This window comes from Malaclemys terrapin, chromosome 8, assembly GCF_027887155.1.
Source record: "Malaclemys terrapin pileata isolate rMalTer1 chromosome 8, rMalTer1.hap1, whole genome shotgun sequence".
Lineage (NCBI taxonomy): Eukaryota > Metazoa > Chordata > Testudines > Emydidae > Malaclemys > Malaclemys terrapin.
This window is the reverse complement of record NC_071512.1, coordinates 5,716,676-5,742,580: the sequence shown is the minus strand read 5'-3', so window position 1 is coordinate 5,742,580 and position 25,905 is coordinate 5,716,676. Positions and strand designations below refer to the sequence as shown.

The following is a 25,905-nucleotide window of genomic DNA, read 5'->3' as shown; positions in this document are numbered from 1 at the left end:
TTTAACGTACATTGAGGCTGGCCTGGCCACTGGTGGCCCACAAATTTGGGAGCATACAAAGGTAGTGGAAAGCCCGTGCGCAAGTTTGTTGACTGGAATTCTGGACATATTTGAAGATCTGGCCCTAACTGTTCAATGCATTGGTTTGAAGGAATTTCTTCCAAGTGTCCGACGTGCTCCGTACCTTGGGCAATGATGCTCGGGAACCAGAGCTCTGGGTGGTCATAGTGAGCACAGTGGTGATGCCCAGGCCAACACGGGCAGGCGCAGCATCCATGTTGATCCAGAAGGAGATCCAAGACAGGATGACTATCAGAAGGCTGGGGATATACATCTGGATTAGGTAGTAGCCCATCTGTCGCTCCAGGTGGAAACGTGCTTCTATGCAGGTGAACTTGCCTGAGAATGACAGGAGTTAAATTAGAGGGTTACTGGTAGGAGGCATGATAATCTCATGGCATCCAACCTCAGCAAACAATGGCTGCCTGCAATTTTCACTCCCTGGCTAAGAAACCGTTCTTGCTGAGCAAAGAGGACATGTGGTAGGGGATGGCTGAGTATCACTAGTGCTAGCACATGCATTAATAACATCAGCACGACAACACCATGAGTCTCCCTCTAACATCTTTTTTTAACTAAATGAAAGTGAATTTGTGCTAGTGAAAGGTGCCAGATTAACAGGCGTGTAGACTGAAGTTCCCCATTGAGTTCTAGAACAGACACAGCATGAAGGTGAGCTTGGGGAGAGGGTCCGAATGAAATACCCCGGCAGACTCAGAGACCTCTGATGGGCACAAGAAGGGTACATAGGAGACATAAGTTTTGAGTCTGTTAGCTTCTTACTGGCAATACATTTGTGTGAAGATTGTATCTTCAGCAAGTCCTTAGACAGGTTGTTCTCCAGGATATAATTGTTAGATAAATGCCACGAGCATGCAACAGATGATGTGTAGCAAATATACAGGGCCAAATTCTTACTGCAAGGAGCTTAGCGAGTAAAGGTAAATGGCCCTGAGGATGGGAGACAGGGCCCTGAGGATGGGAGACAGTTTATGCCCTGTTACTGACCTGTGTTGTAATGCTTGGTGCAGTATCGCAAATCTTTTTCTTCCTTCAGGATAAACTGAGGCAAGGTTAATCCATCAGCAACCTGCACAGCTCCTTTCTCTTGCCATTCGAATATCAGATCGTTCATTGTGTAGCCAACTGTTGAGAGTAGGGAACAAATAGGACACATGAGCAAGAAATCAAATGGTGTCGAAGACAGGTGCGAAGACAGGGATGGTATTGCGGAGAAGGAAGTCCTGCACGGATGCAGGGAGTTAGACATGATAGGATGGGTTTCGTGGTTCTCCATTGCGTCACACAACAGGTTTGCTGAGGCATACCTGGTGATGAAATCTTATATAAATGGTATAGATGGGCAGTGGTGCACTTCATGCGTCACAGTGGATTCCTGTCCAATAAATCAGATTTTCTGTGGGCTTGGGCTATTCTTTTAGCTTAGCTTAGCCTTTCAGCCCTAGCCTCTTCCTCTGCATTAAGTTAATCGTTGGCTTCCTTTCCTTATAGTGAAGGAGGCACGTAGGGGTTCCTGTAGGTGCAAGCATGTGTCCTAAAGTGGGGGCGGGGGAAGCCCCACTTGCAGCTTGGAGAACCTTCACCTTTCTCCTTCAAAGCAGGAGGCCAATGTAAATGCAGATAAACAAGAGCGCCCCCTTTAGGAGTTCAGCAATTGCTTGAACCTGGATCAAGCTAAGAGATGTCAGGTTGTTTCCTGGAAAACTCATAGACTCATAGACTCTAAGGTCAGAAGGGACCATTATGATCATCTAGTCTGACCTCCCACATGAACTGCTCCCTGAGTGAGTGCTAGTGGCAGGAATGAAACAATCCTGGCAAAACTAATAAACAAGATTGTAAGGACCACGGTGACAGACAGGCTTATGTCTGGGCTCTTGGGGGAAGGATGCAAGGAGGGGAGGGATGTGGACCCCTACTTTGGCCTCTGATCCCTGATTTAAGAGCCCTCCCCTATCCATCTCCGAATGCCCTTTGTCTTTGACAGGGGCTTTATTCCTCCATCACAGGCACAAGAAATAGTTGTTGGTAGAAACTAGTGCTAGGCGGGGCTGTGTGGGTGATGGCAGGTAAAGGAGTGTGAGCAGAGGATCATGCCGACACACACATGCCAGGTAGTATGTCCTGGCTTTTATCCCCCTTTGTCTGTCATAATCGGAGAACCAGCTGATTGTTGAAGAGGGACAGAGCAAACATGGTGGTTATCTTTAGAGGGGAAACCCCTCAGGACTCACAGCTCTCTAACTGCATGATGCACGTCTGCACGTCCATGGGGAAGTTCTTCAGATCCATGGGACAAGCCAGCGTTAGTGTAATCCTGGGAGGAGAAGACAGACAGGGGAATCCCAGACTCAGTTTGAACACTGACAAGTAGTTACATGACATCTGAACAATTTAGGTGCCCACTCTTGTATAGATAGGCTAGTCCACTACCTGTGCAGGGCCACACCTACCTGTTTGGGGGCATTGCCTGGATTATCTGCATCTTCCTTAAATGTAGTTTCAAGTGTGACACTGCACTGTGTCAGAAATACCGAGCAGTTGGGCCTGTGATTTAATTCCCAGCTGCCTTTTGCCAGTGGCGTGTTGTGACAACACCATTTCTTGGATTGTGTAGAACAGAAGAGTCCCACACCGAACTGTCTTGCTGCTTCACGCCTCAGGCACATAACAATCTGGACCAGTCTGATATCATGGATCCACCAAATAGGATATTTCTAAAGGCTAGTGCTCGTTGGAAAATTTCAAACAAAACATTTTCCTGTTGGAAAATGGGGCTTTGTCCAAATTGAAATTTGCGTGGGGGCGTGAGGAAATGATAGATTTCAACAAAATTTTCTGTTGGGAAAATTGAAACAAAATATTTTGGGTTAGGTCAGTGTCAAACTCTATATCTGCCTGAGCCGCGGCAGTGCCTCGTGGGAGTTGTAGTTCCAGGTCCCTTGTGCCCCATTGTCTCCTCTAGCCGATGCCTCCTGGTCAGACTCCATGTCCCATGATGCACCACCGTGTCTCTCTGCATTATGCTCCATGCTCATAAGAACGGCCATACTGGGTCAGACCAAAGGTCCATCAAGCCCCATATTCTGCCTTCTGACAGTGGCCAATGCCAGGTGCCCCAGAGGAAATGAACAGAACAGGTAATCATCAAGTGATCCATCCCCTGTTGCCCATTCCCAGCTTCTTGTAAACAGAGGCTAAGGACACTGCAGAGCATGGTTTTGCATCCCTGCCCATCCTGGCTAATAGCCGTTGATGGACCTGTCCTCCATGAATTTATCTAATTCTTTTTCTGAACCCTGTTATAGTCTTCACAACATCCTCTGGCAAGGAGTGCCACAGGTTGACTGTGTGTTGTGTGAAGAAATACTTCCTTTTGTTTGTTTTAAACTTGCTGCCTATTAAAACATCCTTCTGGCTGAGGAGGCCTGGATGGACCAATTACAGGCCTCTCCATTGTTCCTTAATCAGCCAGCAGGGCTGCCGCTGAGCACTGTGACAGGGTGTCAGAGCAATGCCTGGTTGCCAGTCAATTCAGGGCTGACTCTGGTTCAGATGGCCCTGGCTGTAGGGGAGCGAGAAGATACCTTTGAGAAAGTTGGACTCCACACCCAGTAGTTGTCAGACTGAGTTGATTGGGGATTAGCTGATTTACATGCCGGTTGTGTTCACATATTTTTCCTTCTTTGGTAAAGAGAAACCAGGGGTGACAACCTTGCTTGGATATTGCTGGTTTTTCTTCTGCTGAGTCATCCCACCATCTTACAGAGTAACTCCAGCACTGCAGTGACTCAGCAGTCCACCTTTGGACCCCTCCCAGCCCCAGCCAGAGAGGGACCATAACGAGGACTCAGACATGTGTCTCCTGCCCATCAGCTCAGAACACCAACTACTAGGTCATCTGGCGCTGATGGCTGGTTGGTGGAGAACGGTTTCAAACCGCAGTGATTTAAAAAAATGGGGGGAGGCATCAGGTCTCCAAACTCTGCCTACACGATTGGCAGCTTTGATTACTGCTTTGGCTTGCTGTCTGGTAGCTGCTATCTGCACTGAAACCATCCCCCATTTCTGATGGTGGCGATCTGCATTACATCACTGCCTGTTCATTGTCCATTCCACAGCACCACGCTGCCACCGGACACATGAGATAGCATAATAAGACGCAGCTGCCGCCTGCCTTTGGGGATTGTAATGTGAGGTTTGAGTCACCTGGAGTTCCCAATGTAACACAAATCCACACTACGAAGAAGGCAAAATGTCTTTGGGACGTCTTTTTGGCTCCTTTCCCCCCCTAGCATTTTTAATAAAAGTGCTTGTTCTTAAATTTATTGCTTTAAAAAACCAGGGAGAGTGGGGAAATGGATGTTTTCCAAAGGCGAATTAGTGCAAGTAGTACAGTTCCACAGAAGTGTTCTGGATTCCTATGGCAAATGAGTGACCCTGTGGAGTAATGCTGGGAAAAGGTTGCGAGGTTCTGGGGTAGAAAAATACCCCCTTACTCGCCCTCCCAGCTCTCCTGAGTGAAAACCACACAGGAGAATGGAATAAAGAGGTTAGGAAACCAGGTGATCCGCAAAGCAATGTGAGTTGGGGTGGGGAGGGGGATCAGTATAAACTCTTAACTCACACTGGGTTTCTTGCTGCAGTGCCCAAAGTTCGGTCGATTACCTGGACCAGGTTTGGAGCAAAATCTGGGTAGATTGATGGTTCTGGGCATCCAAACCATGCAAATTTGTAACTCCACTTGGTTTCAATGCAATGGTAGAGGAAAATGGTCCCATTTAGCCAAGGGTTTATCTATACCAGAAGTTTGCCTTAATTCAGCAATCAGTGGTCAGCTGCAAAGGTAATAAACCCCTAGTTTAGACAAGGAATTGAGGGCTGGGTTATTGTAGGTCTTGTTCATGTAACACTCCCATTGACCTCAGGGGGAATAGCATATATTTGAAGGCTGCAGGTTCTGGGTCTTATTTAATTTAAATCTAGGATAAGTGAAGAGCTTGAATTGGGGAAGAAAGGGATTATCTAGGAACCCCCTTTACCTGGCTTTCCCATCCCATCCCCATCCCTATTAGTGCAGCCCTAATAATAGGTCGGGATCACATAGCAGAAGCCCCGCCGATCCTCTGCTTGCTTCAGTTTGTGTATTGAGTAAGTGAATGGCTCTCATCCACCTCCCTTGTGTTGATGTGATTTCCTTCTCCACCCCAAATGCAACCTTTTTTTCAGGAAGCACTAATCCCAACTACAGCACCTTCAGTAGGACTGAGCCATCTGTGAGTATGGAGGGACCATGCCATAACAAACCGAAGTGCTTTCTTTGCCTGCCACTGAGATTGTCCTGCACATGCTGTACATTCCCCGTCCATTTCAAACACAGCGCCCGTGTCAGAGCTTCCAAACTGTCTGTGTGTCATATCTCAGTAGGAACTGGGTATATTTAAAACAGAATCACTTAGCATTATTATTAGTTCTGCCTGAATGTCTTTCTCTTTATTGCTGCAAGGAGTATTATTATGTGGCAATTTTAATTGTCAGGGTGCCTAGAGCTTTTGGATAGGTATCTAACTACATAAATCTAAAGAAAAATGATTTTATTCATATGCTTTTTTAAAAGGGACTGTATTAATATGGCTAGGCCTTGAAGCTAATGTGTTCTGATAGTTTGCCCTATTTGGTTACATTTACCTTAAGGATTGCATTCATCTGTTAGTTTTCAGATGAATACCACTTCAGCAAGCATATGTGTGCAGTTCTCCTGTGCCGGAGCGGGCGGTTCAGGTACTGGCTTGTTCATGGGTCACTGAAACATTCTTTTTTAAGTATGCAAGACCTGCTCTTCAGATATGGACACCTAAATGACATATGCTCATGCAAAGTGTCAGATGTGCAAACTGGGAAGTTGTGCACCTAGAAGTCTAGGTGCACATGTAAATGCAGGATTTGTGTGCTCAGGTTAGGTAGGTGCTTTTTGAAAACTGGGCTGATTGCAGCTGTAGAAAGGATGGAACTATTAAAAAAAACCAACTATGGATAGGGCAGTCCTTAAGATAGAATCCATGTAATGAGACAAATGTCATGTTACCTTAATGTCATGATTGAACAATCTTGGCAATACCCCTTTAAGTTTGTTTCATGTCACACAGTACGTGTATATAAGCATTTAGATGTATGTGTATGTAACATATATTACGGTGTGTATATCTAGAAGTGTAGATAAAATTGGACCAGTTTTGAGTATATTAGGTTACCTCCTTTTGCGTGTAGACACACAATTCACACACATCACTACTGCAGACCACGGCCACTTGGCTTGCAGCAGCAGTGAGGATTGAACCATCCACCTACTCCAAAAAGCACATCTCTTGGCCTAATGGAGAATCTCCTTTTTCTGTTAGGGATGGAAGGCCTCTGACACACAGTTGAGAAGTTCTTATGTTCCCCAGTAGAAGGCCCATCCTAGCCATTTTGTTAGTGTCATGTGATTTTAAATTGAAACTTGTTTACAAGACCTGAGCTAAAGAGTGAAACACCAGTGTTTGCTGCTGCCTCCTTGCCAGCGCAGGGCTGCCATCTTGGATTTTACCTCAGAATTGTGAGGATGGAATCAAGACAGTTTGCTGGGATTTGAACCCAGGGAGCTCAGTGGTTTGAAGGCCAACCCCTAATGCTCTGTTTATTTACCAGCTTCTCAACTCAGCCTCAAGCATGCTTAGGCCCACCGTCCCCCCACTGCCAACCATTCTCTTTATCTGTCTCACCTGATACTGTAGAGGACGTTGCCGTTTCTGGAAATGCGCAAAAGTTTGTTGTCTGTGGTGATCTCGTGGAAATGGGCCCCCTTCTCGTTGGCAAAGAACAAGTCAGGCTTCCAGATGGAATCCAGCATGGAGGGGTCCAAATCCAGGGAGTCATCAGGGTACTCGTTGTACGCCAGCCGCGGGTCGTTCCACTGCTGCCGCAAGAAGATGTTCACCCTGTAGTCCTGCAATAAGGGCACAAGAGTTAGTGGCGGGCACAAAGTTAACGGTGCCCAAAAGACACTAGCAGTGGCCAGAAACTGCTAAGTGCAGAAGAAAGGGACACTGAAGGCAGCTGGGTTGAAACAAGCAAACAAACAATGTCTTCGGCGTGACTAGGATCTCACGCTTACTCTGCGACATTCCCTACTGGCATTATTTCTCAAGGAATAACTGCCTTGTATTTTTAGCTCTGTAGCCAAAAGACACAATGATGGACAAACAGCTGCTGGCCACGACACCTGCTCTGTTGCAGTGATCCCCAAATCCATAGCACGTGAGGCTACAGCCTCACCAGTGCTATAGGGCAGTGGTTTTCAATCTTTTTTTCATTTTTGAGGACCCCTACAAAATTTCAAATCGAGATGCGGGATTCCTTTGGAAATCACATAGTCTGTGGACCCCCAGGGGCCTGTGGACCCCAGATTGAAAACCACTGCTATTGTGCATTTAGCTTGAAGAGAAAAATTCCATTCAAGGGTCTGCTACTGAACCTACACTCTCACTAAGTCTCCAGGACTACTAAAATACTGTTCATTTACTGAGTGTGTTGAGGGCTGGAATTATATTTGCAAGATGCATCTTGTGGAGGATTAAGGGGAGGGCACAGAAAGCAATTGGATTCAGTATTCCACCCGCTTGTTATTTGTAGGCATGCTACCTCCTTGCTGAGAGGGAATCCACCAGGACCCCACATTTCTCCCCTTTTTACTTCATCATCCTCAAAGCTCCTACTCCATGACAACCCTTCCTTTGTCCAGAGTTTATTATCATCCTTAGCATTGACTGTGAATAGAGGAAAGGATCACTTAAGAACACAAGGTGTCCACCCCTGCAATGTCTCTTGGGATGGGACTCTATCTATAGTCCCACTTTTACATAGGTTCTTTGTAGATATTATCCATTTTATTATGAATCAACATGGCTCTATCAAGTTACTTGTGTTGAAGCCGCACTAATCATGACCGGAACCCCACTGTACAGACACGTTGGAAGAGACAGCTCTTCAGGGCAGAGATGTTCAATCAAAATAGGCAAGATGGACAAAGGAAATAGCATTGAGGATGAGTGACTTGCCCAAGATCCCACAGGAAATCTGTGTGACAGAGCTAGGAATTGAACGCTCATCTTCTGAAGCCTAGTCTAATTCCTTAGCCATAAGACCATCCTTCCTCTCGTTGCTAAAGCTCTTTAATTGTGGAGGGCAGATAGGTCTCAACACACAGGGCCCCAGGATTTGGGCCACGCAGGGCGAAAACCTGCCACTCTTTCTGACTAGGATGGTGGTGGTGACACAGGGCTGTCTACAGCTATGGCAGCAATTGGCAATGGGATACAGAGGCCGCAAATTCCATCTCCAGAAGGACATTTAAAAGAGAAAAAAGCCCAACCAAGGTGTTAGCGAGAGCGAGCACTAAAGGGGATGATCCATATTACATGTTCATAAACATTAAAACTCTGGCACCAGACAGTCTCAACCGATCTCCCTCCAAGCCTTTTGCTCTGAGACTTTCTCCTGTGGGGTGGGTGGAGGAGAAGCATGGGGGTGATGTCATTCGAGACCCCTCTCTAGCTCCTAAGCTAGTACATTTGGTTCTCCTCTCCAACCATAACTCATAACGAATGGTATCGATTTTATAGGCTTGGTCTGTGATTTCGTTGCACTGTGTCCCTTTAGCAATATCATTTGTCCCATAATCTCATGTTTTACAGTTCTCCTGGGTTCTCCAGATTAAACTGGTTGTTGATCTCTAGCTCACATTCATGACCCGTTCTCCTGGACAATAATGGGGCAACTTTTGTTCTCTGTGTCTGACCCAATGGCTTCCCAAGGCCACCTGTCCCGTTCCCTGCCTTTCGCATGAGAAAGGAAGCAGACCGATTGAAATGAGAGAGAGAGAACCGACTCTCAGGTGGACGATAAAAGCTCCAAGTATTTTAGCAGACAGTGCCCGAGGAGTGGCATGTCAAAAACCAATTTCACTGCCCTTGGCCAAACTAATTGTTAGTATCAGGGCCATGGTTTTATTTAGTGCCTTTCTTACTCGAAGTAGCCTGAAGCATTTTACAAAGCTGGGAGTCAGATACTGGCAAGGAATTAACTGTGTGCACACCAACTATTATGGGCTCATCGTGTCTAATGCTCAACTTGAACATTTGAACCAATTTGTTTGTATTTTTTCCTGTGAGGCAGTGTTTGCCAGGACTATGGGGTTATTCCATGAGTCTGCCATCTGTTCTTTAAAGCCCACCTGTAGAACACAAGGATCCTCCCTTAAAGATTGCATCTCTGGCAATGCAACAGCCCAACTTGCAGTGTTGTGCCTAAGACGGAGTTCTGATCAGAAATCTGAACCGATATAATCTCTTGTCCCAGGGATAAGAATGCTACCAAATGAGCCGACTCAGCATGAGGGATCAGGTGCTATTATTTGGGGGAGGGATAGCTCAGTGGTTTGAGCATTGGCCTGCTAAACCCAGGATTGTGAGTTCAATCCTTGAGGGGGCCACTTGGGGATCTGGGGCAAAATCAGTACTTGGTCCTGCTAGTGAAGGCGGGGGGGCTGGACTTGATGACCTTTCAAGGTCCCTTCCAGTTCTAGGAGATGGGATATCTCCATTGATTTTTTTTTTTATTTTTATTTTTAAATTGTGTAAACATGACTTGCAGTCTGATTACCCTGGGGCAAGATTAGAAGATGACACAGTGGGTGTGTCCTATAGTTTTGATTAGGGCAGTCAATTACCAAAGCTCTTCTAGAAATCAGTTTTAAGACTGTGCCCCCTACACACCCTTTGTGCATAGAAACTACTAATGACCTTGTAATTTTGCCAACAGCACACAGGCCAATGTCTTGATTAAGTTAAAGGGAATAGATTTCTGAACATGAATAAAATTCGATTCTTTCCCCTTCTGCTGAGAGCCAGGATGTCACCTTTACAAGTTTTGGTGGGTCTTTCTCACTTTATTATCCCTCTCCTTCTCCCCAAGATAATGTGTCTCTAGAAAAATGGCTAATAGCGGTGGCCAGCTAATAATGAGTGGCCTTGTGCAGAACTAACAATCATATAAATCTGAAAGAAGGAAAGAGAGACAGAGAGGGAAAGGAGAAGTGGATAGAAAATAGCCCTGAATTCATTGCACACGGTAGCAATCTGAACGAGTTGCATACATTGATTTCCCCCCTTTCTGTCTGTAAAGATCAGTGGTGGTTGCAGTCAGGGAAAATCAATGTAATTGGTCTAATAGGCAGAAAGCAAAAGGCTGTTTTGCTTCTTCAGCTGCAAACCAGCGGAACGCGAGCAGGTCAGCTCCATCGTGGCGTCTATTTCGTGTACGACATGAGTCAAACCCATGTTTGGAAGGAACTTCTGCAGCAGCTGCCCAGAGTGTGCTCAGTCTTGTGGAAAATGAACCAAGCCTCCCCCCCCCCGACAAGGGCTTGTGTTACTCAGAGTTCGTGCTCCTGGGCTAAATTCATAGCTGTAGCTCCAAAAGTTGCCAGGAAGAAAGGAACTTGAGCCAGGAACGGCTTCAGACTAATTGTCCAATGGATGCTACAGGGTGGGAGGAGGCTGGAAGTAGAAGGATCTACTATTTCCCAGATGACAGGGGAGATGGTTTTGTAGGCAAACTTGACCACGAGCCAAATGAAAATGAATGTCCTTTTCTGGAACGTAGTTTGGATATGACAGGACTTGGCAGTGTGATGGAGAAGCCTCACCCGAGAACAAAACATTCCATGATGCCCTAGTTCTATTCTATATAGGTTCTTATTCCACACTCATCACTGTCCTTCTTGTAGTGAATTAAGTGACATGACTAACATCTGTTTCCCATTGCTTCTCATTGGGTGCCCCCAGCCAGGAAAGACTCAGACCGTTTCAGCTCCCTGCTGTGGGTCCGGGCCACCTCTCTCATATGAGAGAGCAGTATCTCAGCAGTGCTGAATGCTGCAGAGAGGTCCAGGAGCATGAGAATGGATGTCTGCCCCTCTGTCTATTGACAGCAGGAGATCATCTATCAGTGCCACTAAAGCTGTTGTCTTCCCATGTCCTGGCCTGAATCCAGATTATGTTGAGTCTAGGTACTGGCTTAAATTAGATAAACTGGTAGTGGGTCTTTGGCTAGTTTTTCTCTGAGCTTGCTCAGGAATGGGAGGTTGGACACTGGCTGGAACGGATGTATCTAGGGTGGGAAATAACCAATAGCAACCAGTTAGCTTCTTGCAAGGGAGTTGGCTAAAGCTTCCAAGCAATGACTGTGGGTCTGCAGCTTCAAATAGCGTTATTTAAATACCATGGTCTGGATTCTGCCCTCAACTAAACCTGTGCAGAGTGACTGGCTCTCTTGTCATTTCTGGGTTCCTGCTGGAGTTTGGAACCAGACAGGAAAGGGTTCCATGACTGAGGAGAAGGCTCACCTGGGGCTCATTAAACTGTTTAGCGCTCCTGACATGTATCCGTGGAGGGAGAGGAAAGGTGTGGCCAGAATGGAAGAAGGCTGGACGCAACTCAGGGAGACATGTTGCTGTCCTGCTTGGACTGTAGAGGAATTGGGGGGAGGGCTTTTTATTTTGGGCCATGCTTATATCCCCAAAAGGGAATGGGCTCCTGGCACCACTAGGCAGGGGTTACGGCACTCCCCAACGGCAGTGCGTTACCCACTTCTCTCTTACTAGGTAGTGTGACTGGGGAGGGTTTATTTTTAATTCTGTACATTCATTATAGGCTGCAAAATTCAGTCCAAGAAAGTGATGAAGGCCGGTGGTGAAGGAATGCTCAACAGGACTTATAAAATTATGGATACTAGAAAGGAATAGTAACCAGATAAAGATTCTGAGCACAAGAGTGCACCTGGTTATAGTGTCTCACAACCACCTCCTTACTGCTAAATGGAAGGACTGTTTTCCAGAGCTTAGATTACGAGCATGGGAGTTCAGGACTTTCTATCCCAAGACTGGATGAGAGAGACAGACAGAGCCACATCTCAGGCTGTCTATACTACGGAGGGGGATCGATTTCAGATACGCAAATTCAGCTCTGGGAATAGCGTAGCTGAATTCAACGCATCTGATCTGACTTACCCCGCTGTGAGGACGGAGGCAAATCGACCACCGCGGCTCCCCCGTCGACGGCGCTTACTCCTACCTGGGCTGGTGGAGTATGAGCGTCGATTCGGGGATCGATTATCGCGTCCCGACGAGATGTGATAAATCGATCCCCGAGAGATCGATTTCTACCCGCCGATCCGGGCGGGTAGTGAAGACAAGCCCTCAGAATAGCCAATAGCCCCAGGATTGGGGCCTTCACCTGTAATGTAGGTGACCTCGGTTCAGGTTCCTGCTCTGCAAGGTGAGTGCCCTAAGCACCAGGCTGTAGAGTCAGTCTCGCTCTGGCCCAATGGATATTTATACATAGTGGAACAACTCCTACAGGGGAGGGAGAGTGCCTTATTGGCCAGTTGTGAGCACGCTCACCAAGGATTCCTAGGTTCAAGTCCCAGCTCTGAATCCAGCACAGCTAAGTCTCCTATGTCCCAGGTGAGCACTCTATTGTGTCTCTAACTCTCAAAGCTTTTAGATGCAAATTTCATATGGAAGCTGGTCCATCGCCAGCCACAAACCACTTTGGTTTTGTCAAAACAGCATTTTTCAGTGGAAACATTTTGATTTTTTTTTTCACCCGTTCTACTCTCTAGCCAGATCTGCCACTAGTTTGCTGTGTGAGTGTGGACAAATCTCTACATGTACTTCCCCATTTGTAGCATGGCTAAATAGTACCTTCCTCCCGAGGCTAACCTGAGGTTTAATATTTGCAAATAGCGTGGGGATCTTCAGATGAACGACCCCATCTGCTATATGCACAATCAGCTGGATGCATCACTCCAAGTAACCCCATCCGAAACAATGTGTATGTAACACAGTAACTATATACCTTTGGTCTCTTTCTTGAAATATCTGTGCTGTGTCAGTCTTATTTACTGCCACTAGTTACATCAAATAGAGTCATAGAAGTGTAGGATTGGAAGGGACCTCAGTAGGTTATCCAAGACTAAATAATGACTAGACCATTCCCAACAGGGGTTTGTCTAACCTGTTCTTAAAAACCTCCAATGACGGAGATTCCACATGGAGCAACAGCAGTTCATTCAGCGTGATACAATAAAAAGCTGTAGCCCCTGTCCCCCCAAAAGGTGCACAGACAAACGAGAATCCTGCATTGCATCAACCATTTCCTGCAGAAGGAAAAATAAAGCACCAGGCTGGCTGGTATTATTTGGATTTCATAAAAGGGAGTCCAGTGGTGACACATTTAGCTGACTTCAAGTACAATGGGACCTATTAGAGTGAAGTAATCTAAAGAAACCCACAAATCTGCTTCACTCTACGAGACAAGGCTGCCTATACTTGGAATGCAGTGTTGTTACAGCTTTGTCGGTCCCAACATATTAGAGAGACAGGCTTTTGAGCTTACACAGCACTCCTCCCACACCTGAAGTAGAGCTTTTTCGAAAGCGTGTCTCTCTCACCAACAGAAGTGGGTCCAGTAAAAGAGATCACCTCGATAATTGGAATGGCATTTTACACTGAAGCAGCTCAGGACTTACAGTAACAGTCTCTTTGCAGCCAAATTATAATGAATCTAAATTCGCCAGCTTCTAGACCATTGAGCCTGGATCCCTTTCCTGTGAATTTCAAAAAATGTGCCCCCCCCAATTAAAAATATTCCCCAAACCCACCACCACTGCATTGCTCTCCATCAATGGGGGCAGGGATAGCTCAGTGGTTTGAGCATTGGCCTGCTAAATCCAGGGTTGTGAGCTCAATCCTTGAGAGGGGCATTTAGGGATCTGGGGCAAAAATCTGTCAGGGACAGTACTTGGTTCTGCTGTGAAGGCAGAGGACTGGACTCCTTGACCTTTCAAGTTCTCTTCTAGTTCTATGAGATAGGTATATCTCCGTCTAATAAACAAATAACCACCCCAGCACTCCTACTGTAAGCTATTGTGGTTTCATCCCTCGCTGTAGAATACAGCAGTGCTTTCTCTTTCGATAGACGTAAGAGAAGGGCAGCCTGACACGGCCTAAAGGGCACTCACAGAGTGGCAAACCCGATCCCTACTTCCTGTGGGCATGGTCAAATCTGTGCCTGCAGTGGAAGAGGTATGCGAGGGAAAAGGATGGAGAGGAGGGGAAGAATGTCTGGAGCACACAAAAGGCATGAGAGCTGCATGTTACAAAGTGTAGCTCCTACCAATCTCATTCAGTGGCAATGCAGGGGTGGGGGGAGTGTTGAAGCTTGTGGATTCACAACTAGGTAGACCCACAGACTATTCCCGATGCAAAGTATGTGTGTGGGGGGAGCCCCGGGAGTGGCCTGGAAAGATTCCTCCCCTGGTTACTCAGGCTGTGAGCTAGGGGCAGGATGTATACCTTAAAGCATCTCACTCAAAAGAGGCTCTTCCTAACCTCGGCTTTTACATTAGTAAATATTTTTTTCTAGTAAAATCGGAGGTGCAAATCAGTATGGTATCTTGCTATAAAGAAACTGTAAATACAGAGCTGAAGAGAGATTACTGATATGAAAAATTAACCTAAACTCCTGGTGTAAAATGCAGAGGCATATTTGAAAGATCTCTCTGCACTGGTAATTCACTGAGCTGGTAACTCCAAACGATTGCACTCGCTGTGCAAAATATTCACAGCAAAACTGGGGAGTCCTCCGCATTGGTGGTTTTTGCATTTGTTTGTGATTTTCATACAAATAAACTGATTTACTGGAAAAAAAAAATCCTTTTGAGAGTTCACCATTCCCCTTCCTGGTTAGTCAGAAATGACCCCCTCAGCATCTTTGATATTTTGAATTTCAAAATTAGAAATCTTGGTTTGGGAGGGACTAATATTTTGGAATTTTTGAATATCTGCACGTTTTGAGAAAAAAGTTCCAGTTCTGGACATGTTTTGAAAAATAAAAATGTTGCATGTTTGAAATTGAAAAAAAAAAGGAGAGAAATGTCACAAAACTCTCTTCACTGTTTTTTCGCTGCCCTGCTTGTTACGTGTGCAACTGAGCCCAGTGCTGTCTGCAGACACTCATAACTCCTGTTGATCTCAGAGGCTATGGATCTGAGGTCGAACGTGGCCCCTGGGTCGATAGTTTCTCCCAGTGTTTCATCAATAGTGTATGCTGGATTGAGGCTGGTGAAGTTGTGGTGGCTTGTTTAAACCCATTTACAGAAATGATTCATTATCTGATTGGAGACATCTGTGCAAGAACTATCCAAACAACTATATTACAGCAGGATGGTTGCACCCTCCAGGTTCTTGTGCCCTTATTAGATACTTGCTTAGTGGATATAGTTTTGCTGCAGTTGGCTATAAGGTTACGTTTAGTTTGCCCTTTTCAAATGGGATGAATCCTGTGTGCAATTCCTTTAAACAGCTGAAAAATATATATATGCAAAGGGTGCTGCGGAGAATCAGAATCCCAAATGTCAGAGCATGATCTTTCCCTTAAACTCTCATTTATAACTCGTTACTAAACTCAGCCCACTCAGCTGGGACACTCGATTCATGAGGTGTTTGGTTTCTATTTCCGTTTTGAATGAGATATTTGCTGTTGTGTTTAGATTCCTCAGTCTGCAAATACCACAACATTCAGTAATAAAAATGAGCTGGAGGAAAGGTGCATCTCCTAGCTTGTTAAACGCAGAATTCTATTGCAATGTTTCCGGACAGAAGGGGGCCATCTAGACCCATCCACCCATCTGTCTGTACCCTTTAATGTTTTTCTCCTCAAAGTGCTTGTTTAATTCTATGTTGAATATGTTCCCAATTGCTGCTTCTCTTATCCTTGGGCTGGATTAAGAGCAGGGCTGATGGAGCTGTGATTCAAACCTCAAGCTGCAAGAGGACCCAACCTCTCACACTATAACAGTGTCCCATCAATCACAGGGCATTGTGTATGCATACTTATGGTTCCTGTGTCTATGTCTATATTTTATTGGGTCCTAGGGTGACCAGACAGCAAATATGAAAAATCGGGACAGGGGGTGGGGGGTAATAGGAGCCTATATAAGAAAAAGACCTAAAAATCGGGACTGTCCCTATAAAATCGGGACATCTGGTCACCCTATTGGGTCCTGTTCTGCAAGGTGCTGAGAGCCCTCTTCTACTACTGACCTTGAAGGATCATGCCCTTAATCTGGTTCTGCCTTTGGGAGTCCATTCCACACATTAATTTCCCTCTATGCGTTCTCCTAACCTCCTGGAACATTTCACCTCTTCACTTCTTGCCCTTTGAGCCTCCATTAGAGAGTTCATAGAAGGATGATTGCTCTTCAAATGCTCTCTGCACCTTTATTACCTTCCTTCTTGCCACTTACTTTTCTAATCAATGGAAACTGGAGTTTCACAACTTCTTCATGTAGCTAAACGCTGCTCCTGTATCTTCTCTTCCTTGTTGCCCTTTTCCATACTTCTCTGATTCTTCTCACTCTGCTATGGTGCCCTCAACTGTGAACTGGTGATCTCATTAGCGGTATGCATGTTGACAGTAATGATCCCCACTGATTTGTGGTCTATGGAGCTTGTCACTAGAGTCTTTAAATGTCAACAGTAATGGCTTATGTGTGAACGAAAAGTCCCAAAACATATTTTAAAGATCTCTCTAATTAAATGAATTGATAGATCTCTGTGGTTATGCTTCCCTGGGTACCAGCGATGTGGTTACTTCTTACAGCATGCTAGAGTGATCCAGCCATCTAGGAGACTTTAGCTGTAGCATCTCTTGAACATTGAGCTTTCTTGTTTTGTTTGGCCAGTGATTCTACAATGCTACCATAACCAGTCCAATTTGGGTCAACAGTGGGATTTGAACCTGTGACCATCAGGGCTAAAAGCTTGAGACTGCACTACTCCAGCAAAAGAATTAAGTCCCTTAGCTGGGAGCTGGAGTCAAGGCTGGTTGACTTGTTTTCTTTGAAAAATGGGGTTAAGTCAAAAATGGAACTTTTTTTGTTCATGAAAAAAGTTTACCAATTTTTTGGTTTTGGAAAAACATTTAAAAATGAAAAATGTTGAATTTTTAAAAAATATTTTGTTTCAACTCAGTGGACGGAGAGAATTCTTTTCTCATTTATTTATTTTTTTCCATTGGAAAAGTGTTTTTTTTAAACCTAATAGTTGATACTTTCTCTCACTTTTGAACCCCCCCCATCCCCAACACCTTTGCCCAACTCCACACTTTTCTAGTTTGAAAAAAGGGAATAAAAAGAAATGACAAAAGAAAGGGGAACAATTTGTGTTTTCTTTCCAACATTTTTGTTTTTAATTCTCTGTTTCTGTTGGGGAAAAAAATGAAAAAATGTGAATGCAATTAAAGTGATTTTCTTTTGCAATCTTTCATGGAAATTTTTTTCCCCACCAGCTCTAGTGGTAGCGGACTCCAGCCTCCATGTGGACCAGCCTCTGGACTGGTGACAAAGAGCCATGCTCTCCTCATGTCAGCTACACTGTTACTTGAGAAGGGTGCTAGGACTTGAGCTGCAGGTGTGGCAAAACCCCTCCCTCATTCATGTGGCAGCCACCTTAGACTTAGGGCTTGTCTACACCAGTGCTTCTCAAACTAGGGCCGCCGTTTGTTCAGGGAAAGCCCCTGGCGGGCCGGGCGGGTTTGTTTACCTGCTGCATCCGCAGGTTCGGCTGATCGCAGCTCCCAGTGGCTGCGGTTCGCCGCTCCAGGCCAATGGAAGCTGTAGGAAGCGGGGGGCTGAGGGACATATTGGCTGCCAGTTATGTACTGAAGTTGCGTAACTTAGATTGAGCCCTCCCCCTAGGGTAGACAGGAGCGGTGCCAGGGTTTTTGGCGCCCTAGGCGGGGGTCCTTCCACGCTCCTGGTCGTCGTCGTCAAGTCTGCGGCGGGGGGGTCCTTCCGCGCTCCTGGTCTTCGGGACACTTTGGCGGTGGGTCCTGGAGCGAGTGAAGGACCCGCCGCAGAATTGCCACCGAAGACCCGGAGCGTGGAAGGACCCCCCACCACCGAATTGCTGCTCTCCCAAATCCTGGTGCCCTAGGCGACCGCCTAGGTCACCTAAATGGAAGCGCCGGCCCTGAGTGTAGACCAGACCTTACCCAGTCACAAGCAGGTTTCTATAGTTGTTTTCAGTAGAGCTGGTTGGAGAAATTTGGACAGAACCATACTCTGTTGGAATACACAGTTCTGTCAACACTGAAATGCTTCACGTAATCGGGTCGATTTTGCCAGAATATAGTTTCAGAAGAAAATTAGGGACGGGGGAGGGGCACTATTAGCATCAAAATGTCCCGTTTCAACATTATCAGACCAAAACATTTTGATTTTTCGTTTTGAAGCTACTTTATATTTCAAAGGGTTATTTTGTTGTAATGGATTATATTGCACACAGTACAAAAGCTGAAATCAAAACATTTTGGTCGGTTTGAAATGAAACATTCTGGCTGACCAGAAGCAAGTTTTTGATTGGCATTTTCCTGTGTGGAGAACTGTGGAATTTTCTGGTTTTGTACTGATTCTGAATAAGCTTCATTTTGAAATCTCAAAATCCTCTGTGAAATGGAACTTTCATCCTCCCAGCCTGAGTTTGGAGACAATGCCATTCATGCAATCTAGCTAATCTGCTACATTTAAAAAAACAGCTGTAGGGGTGGGGGCCAGCTTATTAGCAGGGTGATGGAGAGTTCTAACAGCTGCTCTCCGGTGCCACACTTCTGTTTTTTGATGCCTGCTTGAGAAGAATCAGCATCTGTTGCCTTGAGTTCTCAGAGGCACTCAAACCTACGCTTTCCAAGTGGTAGTGGGGATTTTTTCTTCAGAGGAATGGATTCCAAAATGGTGGACCCCGCAGAACAGAGCAGATCCCCATAGTGTGTTTAACAGGTCTGCATTGTGTTTCTCTTTGCTGGGCTAGGCTTAAGACGCACTCGTTTTATGGCATATCCAGTTCACCAGGGTGCCTCGGGATTGTTTCAGTGGATTGTGAAATGCCTTGGGGAGCAATATATAACAGGTACGTTATGAGAGCAGGCTGTTCTGCATGATGTCTTTCTGTATATTGCACAGGGAGGGCTAATGGGGGCTTGCCCCATCTCCTCTGCCATTCAATGGGATGGAGCCACTGAATTTTATGGAGACAAGGTCCACATCATGATTTGCTTATTGCACCTCACGCCCAGTGAAGTTATCCAATAAAATAACACGTTAGTAATAGTTCCATTCTCCAATTCATGGACAAATAGAAATGTCTAGGGAATGGTAATTTATTCTGCACACGAATGTGGTGAGTTTAGGCACACTACAATATAAAGTGTGCTTCTAGGATTTGAGATGTTATTGACAAGTGCAGCCCTCCAGCTAAGGATTGTATTTCCTTAAGAATTTAGACCAAATATAATCAATGCCAACTTGTGTCTAGTAATAGGACTAAATGTACATTGCATTAGAAAGAATACTAAGCTACACATTCTGCTGTACTGTAACTAAGCATAGATAGCGCCCGATTCTCCTCTGATTTCTGGTGTAAATCTAGAATAACTTCACTGAAGTCAATGAAAGTGACACCAGTGTAAAATGCTGTCTGTAAGACTTATAAAATCCTCTTCTAAATGCACAGGACAATTGGAGTTGGGGCATTTTACATACTTCAATCAACATCCTTCTATAGAGAGACTTACAAAAAGGGTAATTGAACATCATATTTCTGAATTATCTTTAATTAATACAGAGGGATGGCATTGTACCTCCAGAGCTTGGGTTTGCTGTTCACTGATTATGTCGCAACTGATCTTTAATTGCTCTATCTGAAGACTATTATCTCCTTTCCTCATGATTGTCTCCTTCTAGCTCCTTACAAATTGGATACAGCTATTGCAATATTGGTTAATTTCTCCCAAAGATGGTCTGAGCTTGCAAAACCTTGCAAATGTTGATTCTGATTAAATGCATTTTAAGTTTTTTGTGTGCAGACAATGGCTCCAAAGAAAATCCAGATATGAAAACCCTCTCCAATTCTGGGGAATTTGAGGATTGGTTCAGATTGGATCTGGATTGAGCTGCTGCCCCTTAACTCTACAATGGGCTAATTCAAAATCCCAGATCTAAATGCTCTTGAATTTTTAGAAATCTTGGGTGCATCTCTGAACTATGTGGCTTGGTGAAACCTTTTGCAAGCGGTACTAGGAACAATTTGTTCTCGTTTCCTTACTTCTATATACTCTTCTGAGAATGTCAGCCTCTTATTGTTGCCTATTCAAATGCTTATGTTTATGTGCAGATGCATACAGATAGTACAAGATCTTAGTCTTTGAACAATGAAAATCTTGTACACTAAAGCCTTTAATTTAATCACCCTTCAAATACAATCCAGGAACAGAGGAGCAACCGTCTCCTTTAGCAGAATAAAAGCAGTTTGGAAACTTGCCACATGCACTGGAAGTAGAATGTGACCGAACAAGTTGAACAGCTATACTTAATTTTACTTACCATAGTCGTTTCTGCAATAGAACCAAAGCTGTTGATGAAAATGTTGCAGCTGACGTTTACTGCAGGGCCTGCGCAACAAATTAAGAGCAGATCAGGAATCCACCATATGATCACTGGCAAACATACTTCCACATTGCAGTGCTAAATCCTATTGGCATGGAAGTTTAGCTTTCTATATGGCACCATAATCTCTACACCACCCTGCGGCTGTTTGAAAATCTGAGTGGGTCACACGTATATCCCCTGGGTCATATTCCACCCTCTTCCATGTTCTGTAGGGCCAAATCCTGCAGTCCTTCTTCGTATTTTATTCAGTCAATACTCGAGAAAACTCTGCTTGTGCTGGCCGGAATTTGCCTGAGTAAAGATCCAATATGCTGGTTTTAAACAATAAAGCTCCAAATGGCATGGGACTATGAGGGACCGTCTCATGGAACCTAGTCATACTGCCATACAGAGACATGCGTGAACGTAAGCAGTTGGCAGGGGTGGCCTGTGAGGGGTCCGGAATTCTGGAATGCTTTTCTGTTTGGTCCACCAGAGCATGCATCCGTGCAGGCTGTGAAGTGTATTTTAACTTACAAGCAGGAGGGAGGTTGGGGAGAAGTAGGTGGAGGGGACTGGAGATGAAGGATGAACTGATAGGATCTCATGATATGGTTGGATAGAAGGTCTTTGGGGATTTTTATGTAGTATGAGCAGGGCCGCCCAGAGGATTCAGGGGGCCTGGGGCAAAGCGGGGGAGCTGCTGCACTTGTATTCACCCGGCGGCGGTCTGGGTCTTTGGCGGTATTTCGGCGGAGGGGGGCCCTTCAGTCACTCCATGTCTTTGGCAGCACTGAAGGGCCCCCTGCCGCTGAAATGCCGCCGAAGACCCAGACCGCCGCCGGGCCAGGGCTCGCAGGGCCACTGAAGACCCGGACCGCTGCTGGGCCAGGGCTTGTGGGGCCCCTGCGGAGCTCGGGGCCGGGGGCAAATTGCCCCATTTGTCCACGCCCCCCCCCCCTCCGGTTGGCCCTGAGTATGAGCTACAAATGACAACTGGTGCATCTGGAAATGTGAATCAAAATATTGCACTGATCAACTTGAGATCGTGTGATGATGTGTTTGGAATTTGGGAGTTACCAAAACCTGCAGATTGGACCCAGGTAAATAGAAAATAAAATTAAATATAAACCATGAGTAAGAAAAGAGTTTGAACCACACACGTAAACCTTGAATTTTCTTGCACCTTCTGCTTTCACCACCACATGAAAATTCCTGACCTTTGAGTGTGCTCAGGGGGATAAATTGGATTTTGGTTCTTTTAGCTCAGATGTGGTGTTGGCTAGATGGTGAGTAGGGCTGGATGGGAAATGTTTTTCAAATCTCTGAAAGCTTTGTGCGACAGGAAATCTTTTTCCATTTTGCCTTGGGACAGAACTTGGGAGGCTACTGAAGCCCGCTTAAAGTCCGGCAGCACAGGGGGGCTATGGCAGGCTCCCTGCCTGCCCTGGCCCTGCACCGCTCGTGGAAGCAGCCGGCATGTCCCTGTGGGGGTAGGAGATGGAGTCTTCACACGCTGCCCCTGCCTGCAAGCACGACCCCTGCAGTTCCCATTGGCCGGGAACTGAGGCCAGTGGGAACTGGTTGGGGTGGTGCTTGCAGGCAGGGGCAGTGTGCAGAGCCCTCTGTCCCCCCATCCCCTGCAGGGATGTGCTGGCTGCTTCCATGAGTGGCGCAGGGCCAGGGCAGGCAGGGAGCCTGCCTTATACCTGCTGCACCGCTGACCAGGAGCCGCTTGAGGTAAGCATCGCACGGAGGGAGCCCGCACCCCTTACCCCCTTCTGCACCTCAACCCCAGCCTGCACCCCACTCCTGCACCCAAACTCCCTCCCAGAGCCCACACCTCCTGTCCCAGCCCTGAGCCCCGTCCCAAACCCAAACTCCCTCCCAGAGCCTACACCCCTCACCTCGCCCCAGGCTCAGCCTGGAGCCCCCTCCCACACTCCAAACCCCTCGGCCCCCTCCCAGAGCCTGCACTCCCTCCCGCAACCCAACCCCCTGCCCCAGCCTGGTTAAAGTGAGTGAGGGTTGGGGAGAGCGAGCGAGGGAGGGGGGATGGAGTGAGCAGGGCGGGGCCTCAGAGAAGGGGCGGGGCAAGGGTGTTTGGATTTGTGTAATTAGACAGCTGGCAACCCTAAGTGGTGGGCATATCCAGGTCTTGTTGGCATGCATCATCCAACTCTGTACCCCCCCCCCCATAATACATTGAGGGGGAAAAAATCCCTTCCTGACCCTCCTGCTGATTGGCCAGGCGAAACTCTGAAGCATGAACTTTTAGTAACATAAGACAAACTGGAAGTGAGCCCCAGGGCTTTTGAGCCCTGCCCCCCACCATCGCAAACAACCCTGTCATTGAAGCAGGAGTCGCAGGTACTTCTCTGTGCCCTGACAGCTCTCCCTGCATAAGTCGTTCACAGACATCTAACGTATGCATTTCTGGTTTCTTTAAACTGGGCTTATTTTCAGTCTCTGCTGTAACTGCTTCATGTGGGGCAGTCTTCGAGGGGGCGCGGGGGGGGCAGGGAAAATGGCATATGGTGGTTGTGGGTTTTTTTAAATCCCTATTGGCTACCAGGATGATGTATTAGCACTGCTGATGGTGTCAGATGGCTTATACTTGATAATAAGGGGAGGAGAAGTGAAGCATCAGAGGCCACATCTGTGATCCAACAGCCGCTAAAAGATGAAATGCTCCTTTTTGGCCCAATGGTTTTAACAAGAGGCTTGTGGTCTGTAATCAATGTAAACTCCCTCCTGTGTAGAAATTAATGGAATTTCCTGATCGCAGAGCCTGTTGTTTTCTGTCCTGTCCCCTTCTAAAGCTTTGTACCTCTTACTAAGCAAGGGTAGCTTTGCAGAGACACAGCCACCTCGCTTTGCATAAGTGCCAGGCAGCGTCATTAGGAGTTTCTTTGTAAAGATTCCCAGAAATCCAAACGGTTGTCTTCTTGCCAGCTTCCGGACAGCTCTCTGCCAACTCAACAGTAGCTCTCAATCTGCACTGCTCCCTCTCCAGACTAGTTAACGCAGGTACAGGCTAGAGCAGCACATGCACAAATGTATCTTTTCCCTTTACCAGCCCCTCTTAACCAAGAGAAACACAGCTGGCATCCCAGTGTTTGAAGGAGCCCTTGTGAAATGGACCTGGAGCTAATCAACCGTTTAGTGGTTGGGTGAACTCACTATGCAAAGCACATGTCTAGGATAGTCCTCTTGCTGTTTGGTGGTTCTCAGTTTGCTCCTTCTGTAATGCTCTGATTGGGTTGGGAAATGAGTGACTGGTTTCCCAGAATCAAACTCAAGGGCATCTGTAAAAGAACAAAGCGTGTGTGTGTGTGTGTGTGTGTGTGTGTGTGTGTGTAACTGCTGCTAAAACACCAGGCTCAAAAGTGTAGGTGATGACACTAGCAAATAATCCATAATCTCTGGCGTGTGTGTGGAGCCTTTCATCCCAAAGGGGACTGTGCGCGAAATGCTAAGCTAACATGATAAACGACTGCATGGGCAACATTCTCCTCTGATGTACATGAAGGATTTCTGCTCTGCTCTTTGACTCTCCCCAGCCCACGTGGAACTCCTCACTGACACGTATGTTAGTGTAGCCGAATGTGAAGCAACATCTACCCTCGGGATCTGAGAGAAAAATTTTGCATTCTTGATTTTCAGAGGTGCTCAGCACCTGCAGCTCCAATTGAAGCGAATGAGAACTGTGAGTACTCAGCACCTCTGACAACCAAAACCTATATAGATAGCTGGGAATCTCTTCACTAAAATGCAGCCACCTCTGGGGTGGAACACAGCTGTGCAGGAGTCCAGGCCTGGAACAGCAGGGAAAGGTACTGCAGTTCATGACAGAGGCAAGGCTGTGGGGGAAAGGGGGCGATGGATGGATGGATCTAACTAGCACTATCAGACTCTAACCTTCCTGGGTACTAACTTTATTCTCCCAAATTCAAACAAAACGCAGATGCTGCTTCCTATTCTCAAGATGGAAGTGTGACTTCAAGGAGATGTCCAAACTGTATGTGGCTCCTCCATAATCTTCCCCCTTTTTTACTCTTAACCTCCCTAACGATCGATCCGGCACTGTCTTGATATTATTTTCAATCGAAACCATTAAAGTGCCTTTATGAGTTACTGCCAGTTAATTTAAATGACGTGCTCAGAGAGCTACAACCCCAAGCTCTGCAAAGCTGCGGCTGTGACTTCCATATAAATTGGATACTGATTTATGTGTGGGAGACTAAGCTAGTAAACTGCCCCCATGGGGAAGGTGTAGTTCATTGAAATAAATCTGAAATTAAATTATCCCGAATAAAATTACAATACAGCAGCCTTCAGCAGAAGGATAATGTATATATTTCATTAAATATTAAAGTTTAATTTCTTTTGTGTGTGCAACATGGTGGTAAGAAGTTCCAGTGAAGCATTTTTTAACCCTGTGTTGCTTCACTGGTATTACGGAAGGTGTTGCCTCTTGCTGGTCACCCCGGGGATGTTCTTAATGCGAGCATCTGAATGTGAAAACCCTGGGACAGAGCCTAGTGCTTGCAACTGGACTGCAGGAGTTATTGCAATGATTAATTGCTTGTAGGAGTTTTGCATTATCACAGACCAATTATTCCCGGAGAGAAAAAAAGACCTGATGGTAAGGGACAAAAATAAGCAACAGAAATTAGAATCTAACAGACAGTGGCTTTGCGATTGCAGGTCCTGGTTTGTCTGGGGGGACAGTCAAGGACAAAGAACCTGGAAAGGAGAGTTTAGAAATGAACAATAGTCACTGTAAGAGCTATTCAGGAATATTTATTGTGATGAGTGAATAACTGATTTTTTCTGTTTGGGGGCCAAACCAAAAAATCAGGAAAAATCTTTGGCTCCGTGGAAACAGAAACTGATTTGGGGTTTTTTTTCCCCCCAACCAAATTGAAAAAAATCAAACGTTTTATTGAGTTGAAGGAAATATTTTGCTCAGCCCAAAACAAAGGGTTTTATTATTTTTTTTTTACGTGAAATTACTTTTTTTTTTCCAGTTACTTTTTGTGGTTTTCTTTTTCCACTTTTTATGTGAATTTTTTGGGTGATTTAACCCCCCCCCCCACATTTTGAAAAATAATGTCTTTTCAAATGAAAAGCTAACTATCTGCTGAAATTGTCTCCCATCTCTAAGAATGCCTTACTTCAGAATGAGCGCATCCACACAGGGCATGAAGTAGGAATAACTATTCTTCTTTAAAT

The 25,905-nt window shown here is 45.8% G+C and overlaps 1 protein-coding gene across 1 annotated transcript in view; it reads right to left on the bottom strand.

Moving 5' to 3' along the window:
* Window positions 1-25,905, bottom strand: part of GLRA1 (glycine receptor alpha 1) — a 227,625-nt gene that overhangs the window by 16,272 nt on the left and 185,448 nt on the right. The window contains exons 3-7 of the mRNA XM_054037382.1: window positions 20,623-20,690; window positions 6,843-7,066; window positions 2,316-2,398; window positions 1,069-1,206; window positions 185-399 (exon numbers count right to left, since the gene is read on the bottom strand). Of these exons, the coding sequence (XP_053893357.1) occupies window positions 185-399; window positions 1,069-1,206; window positions 2,316-2,398; window positions 6,843-7,066; window positions 20,623-20,690 (728 nt within the window). The remainder of the gene's footprint in view (window positions 1-184; window positions 400-1,068; window positions 1,207-2,315; window positions 2,399-6,842; window positions 7,067-20,622; window positions 20,691-25,905) is intronic.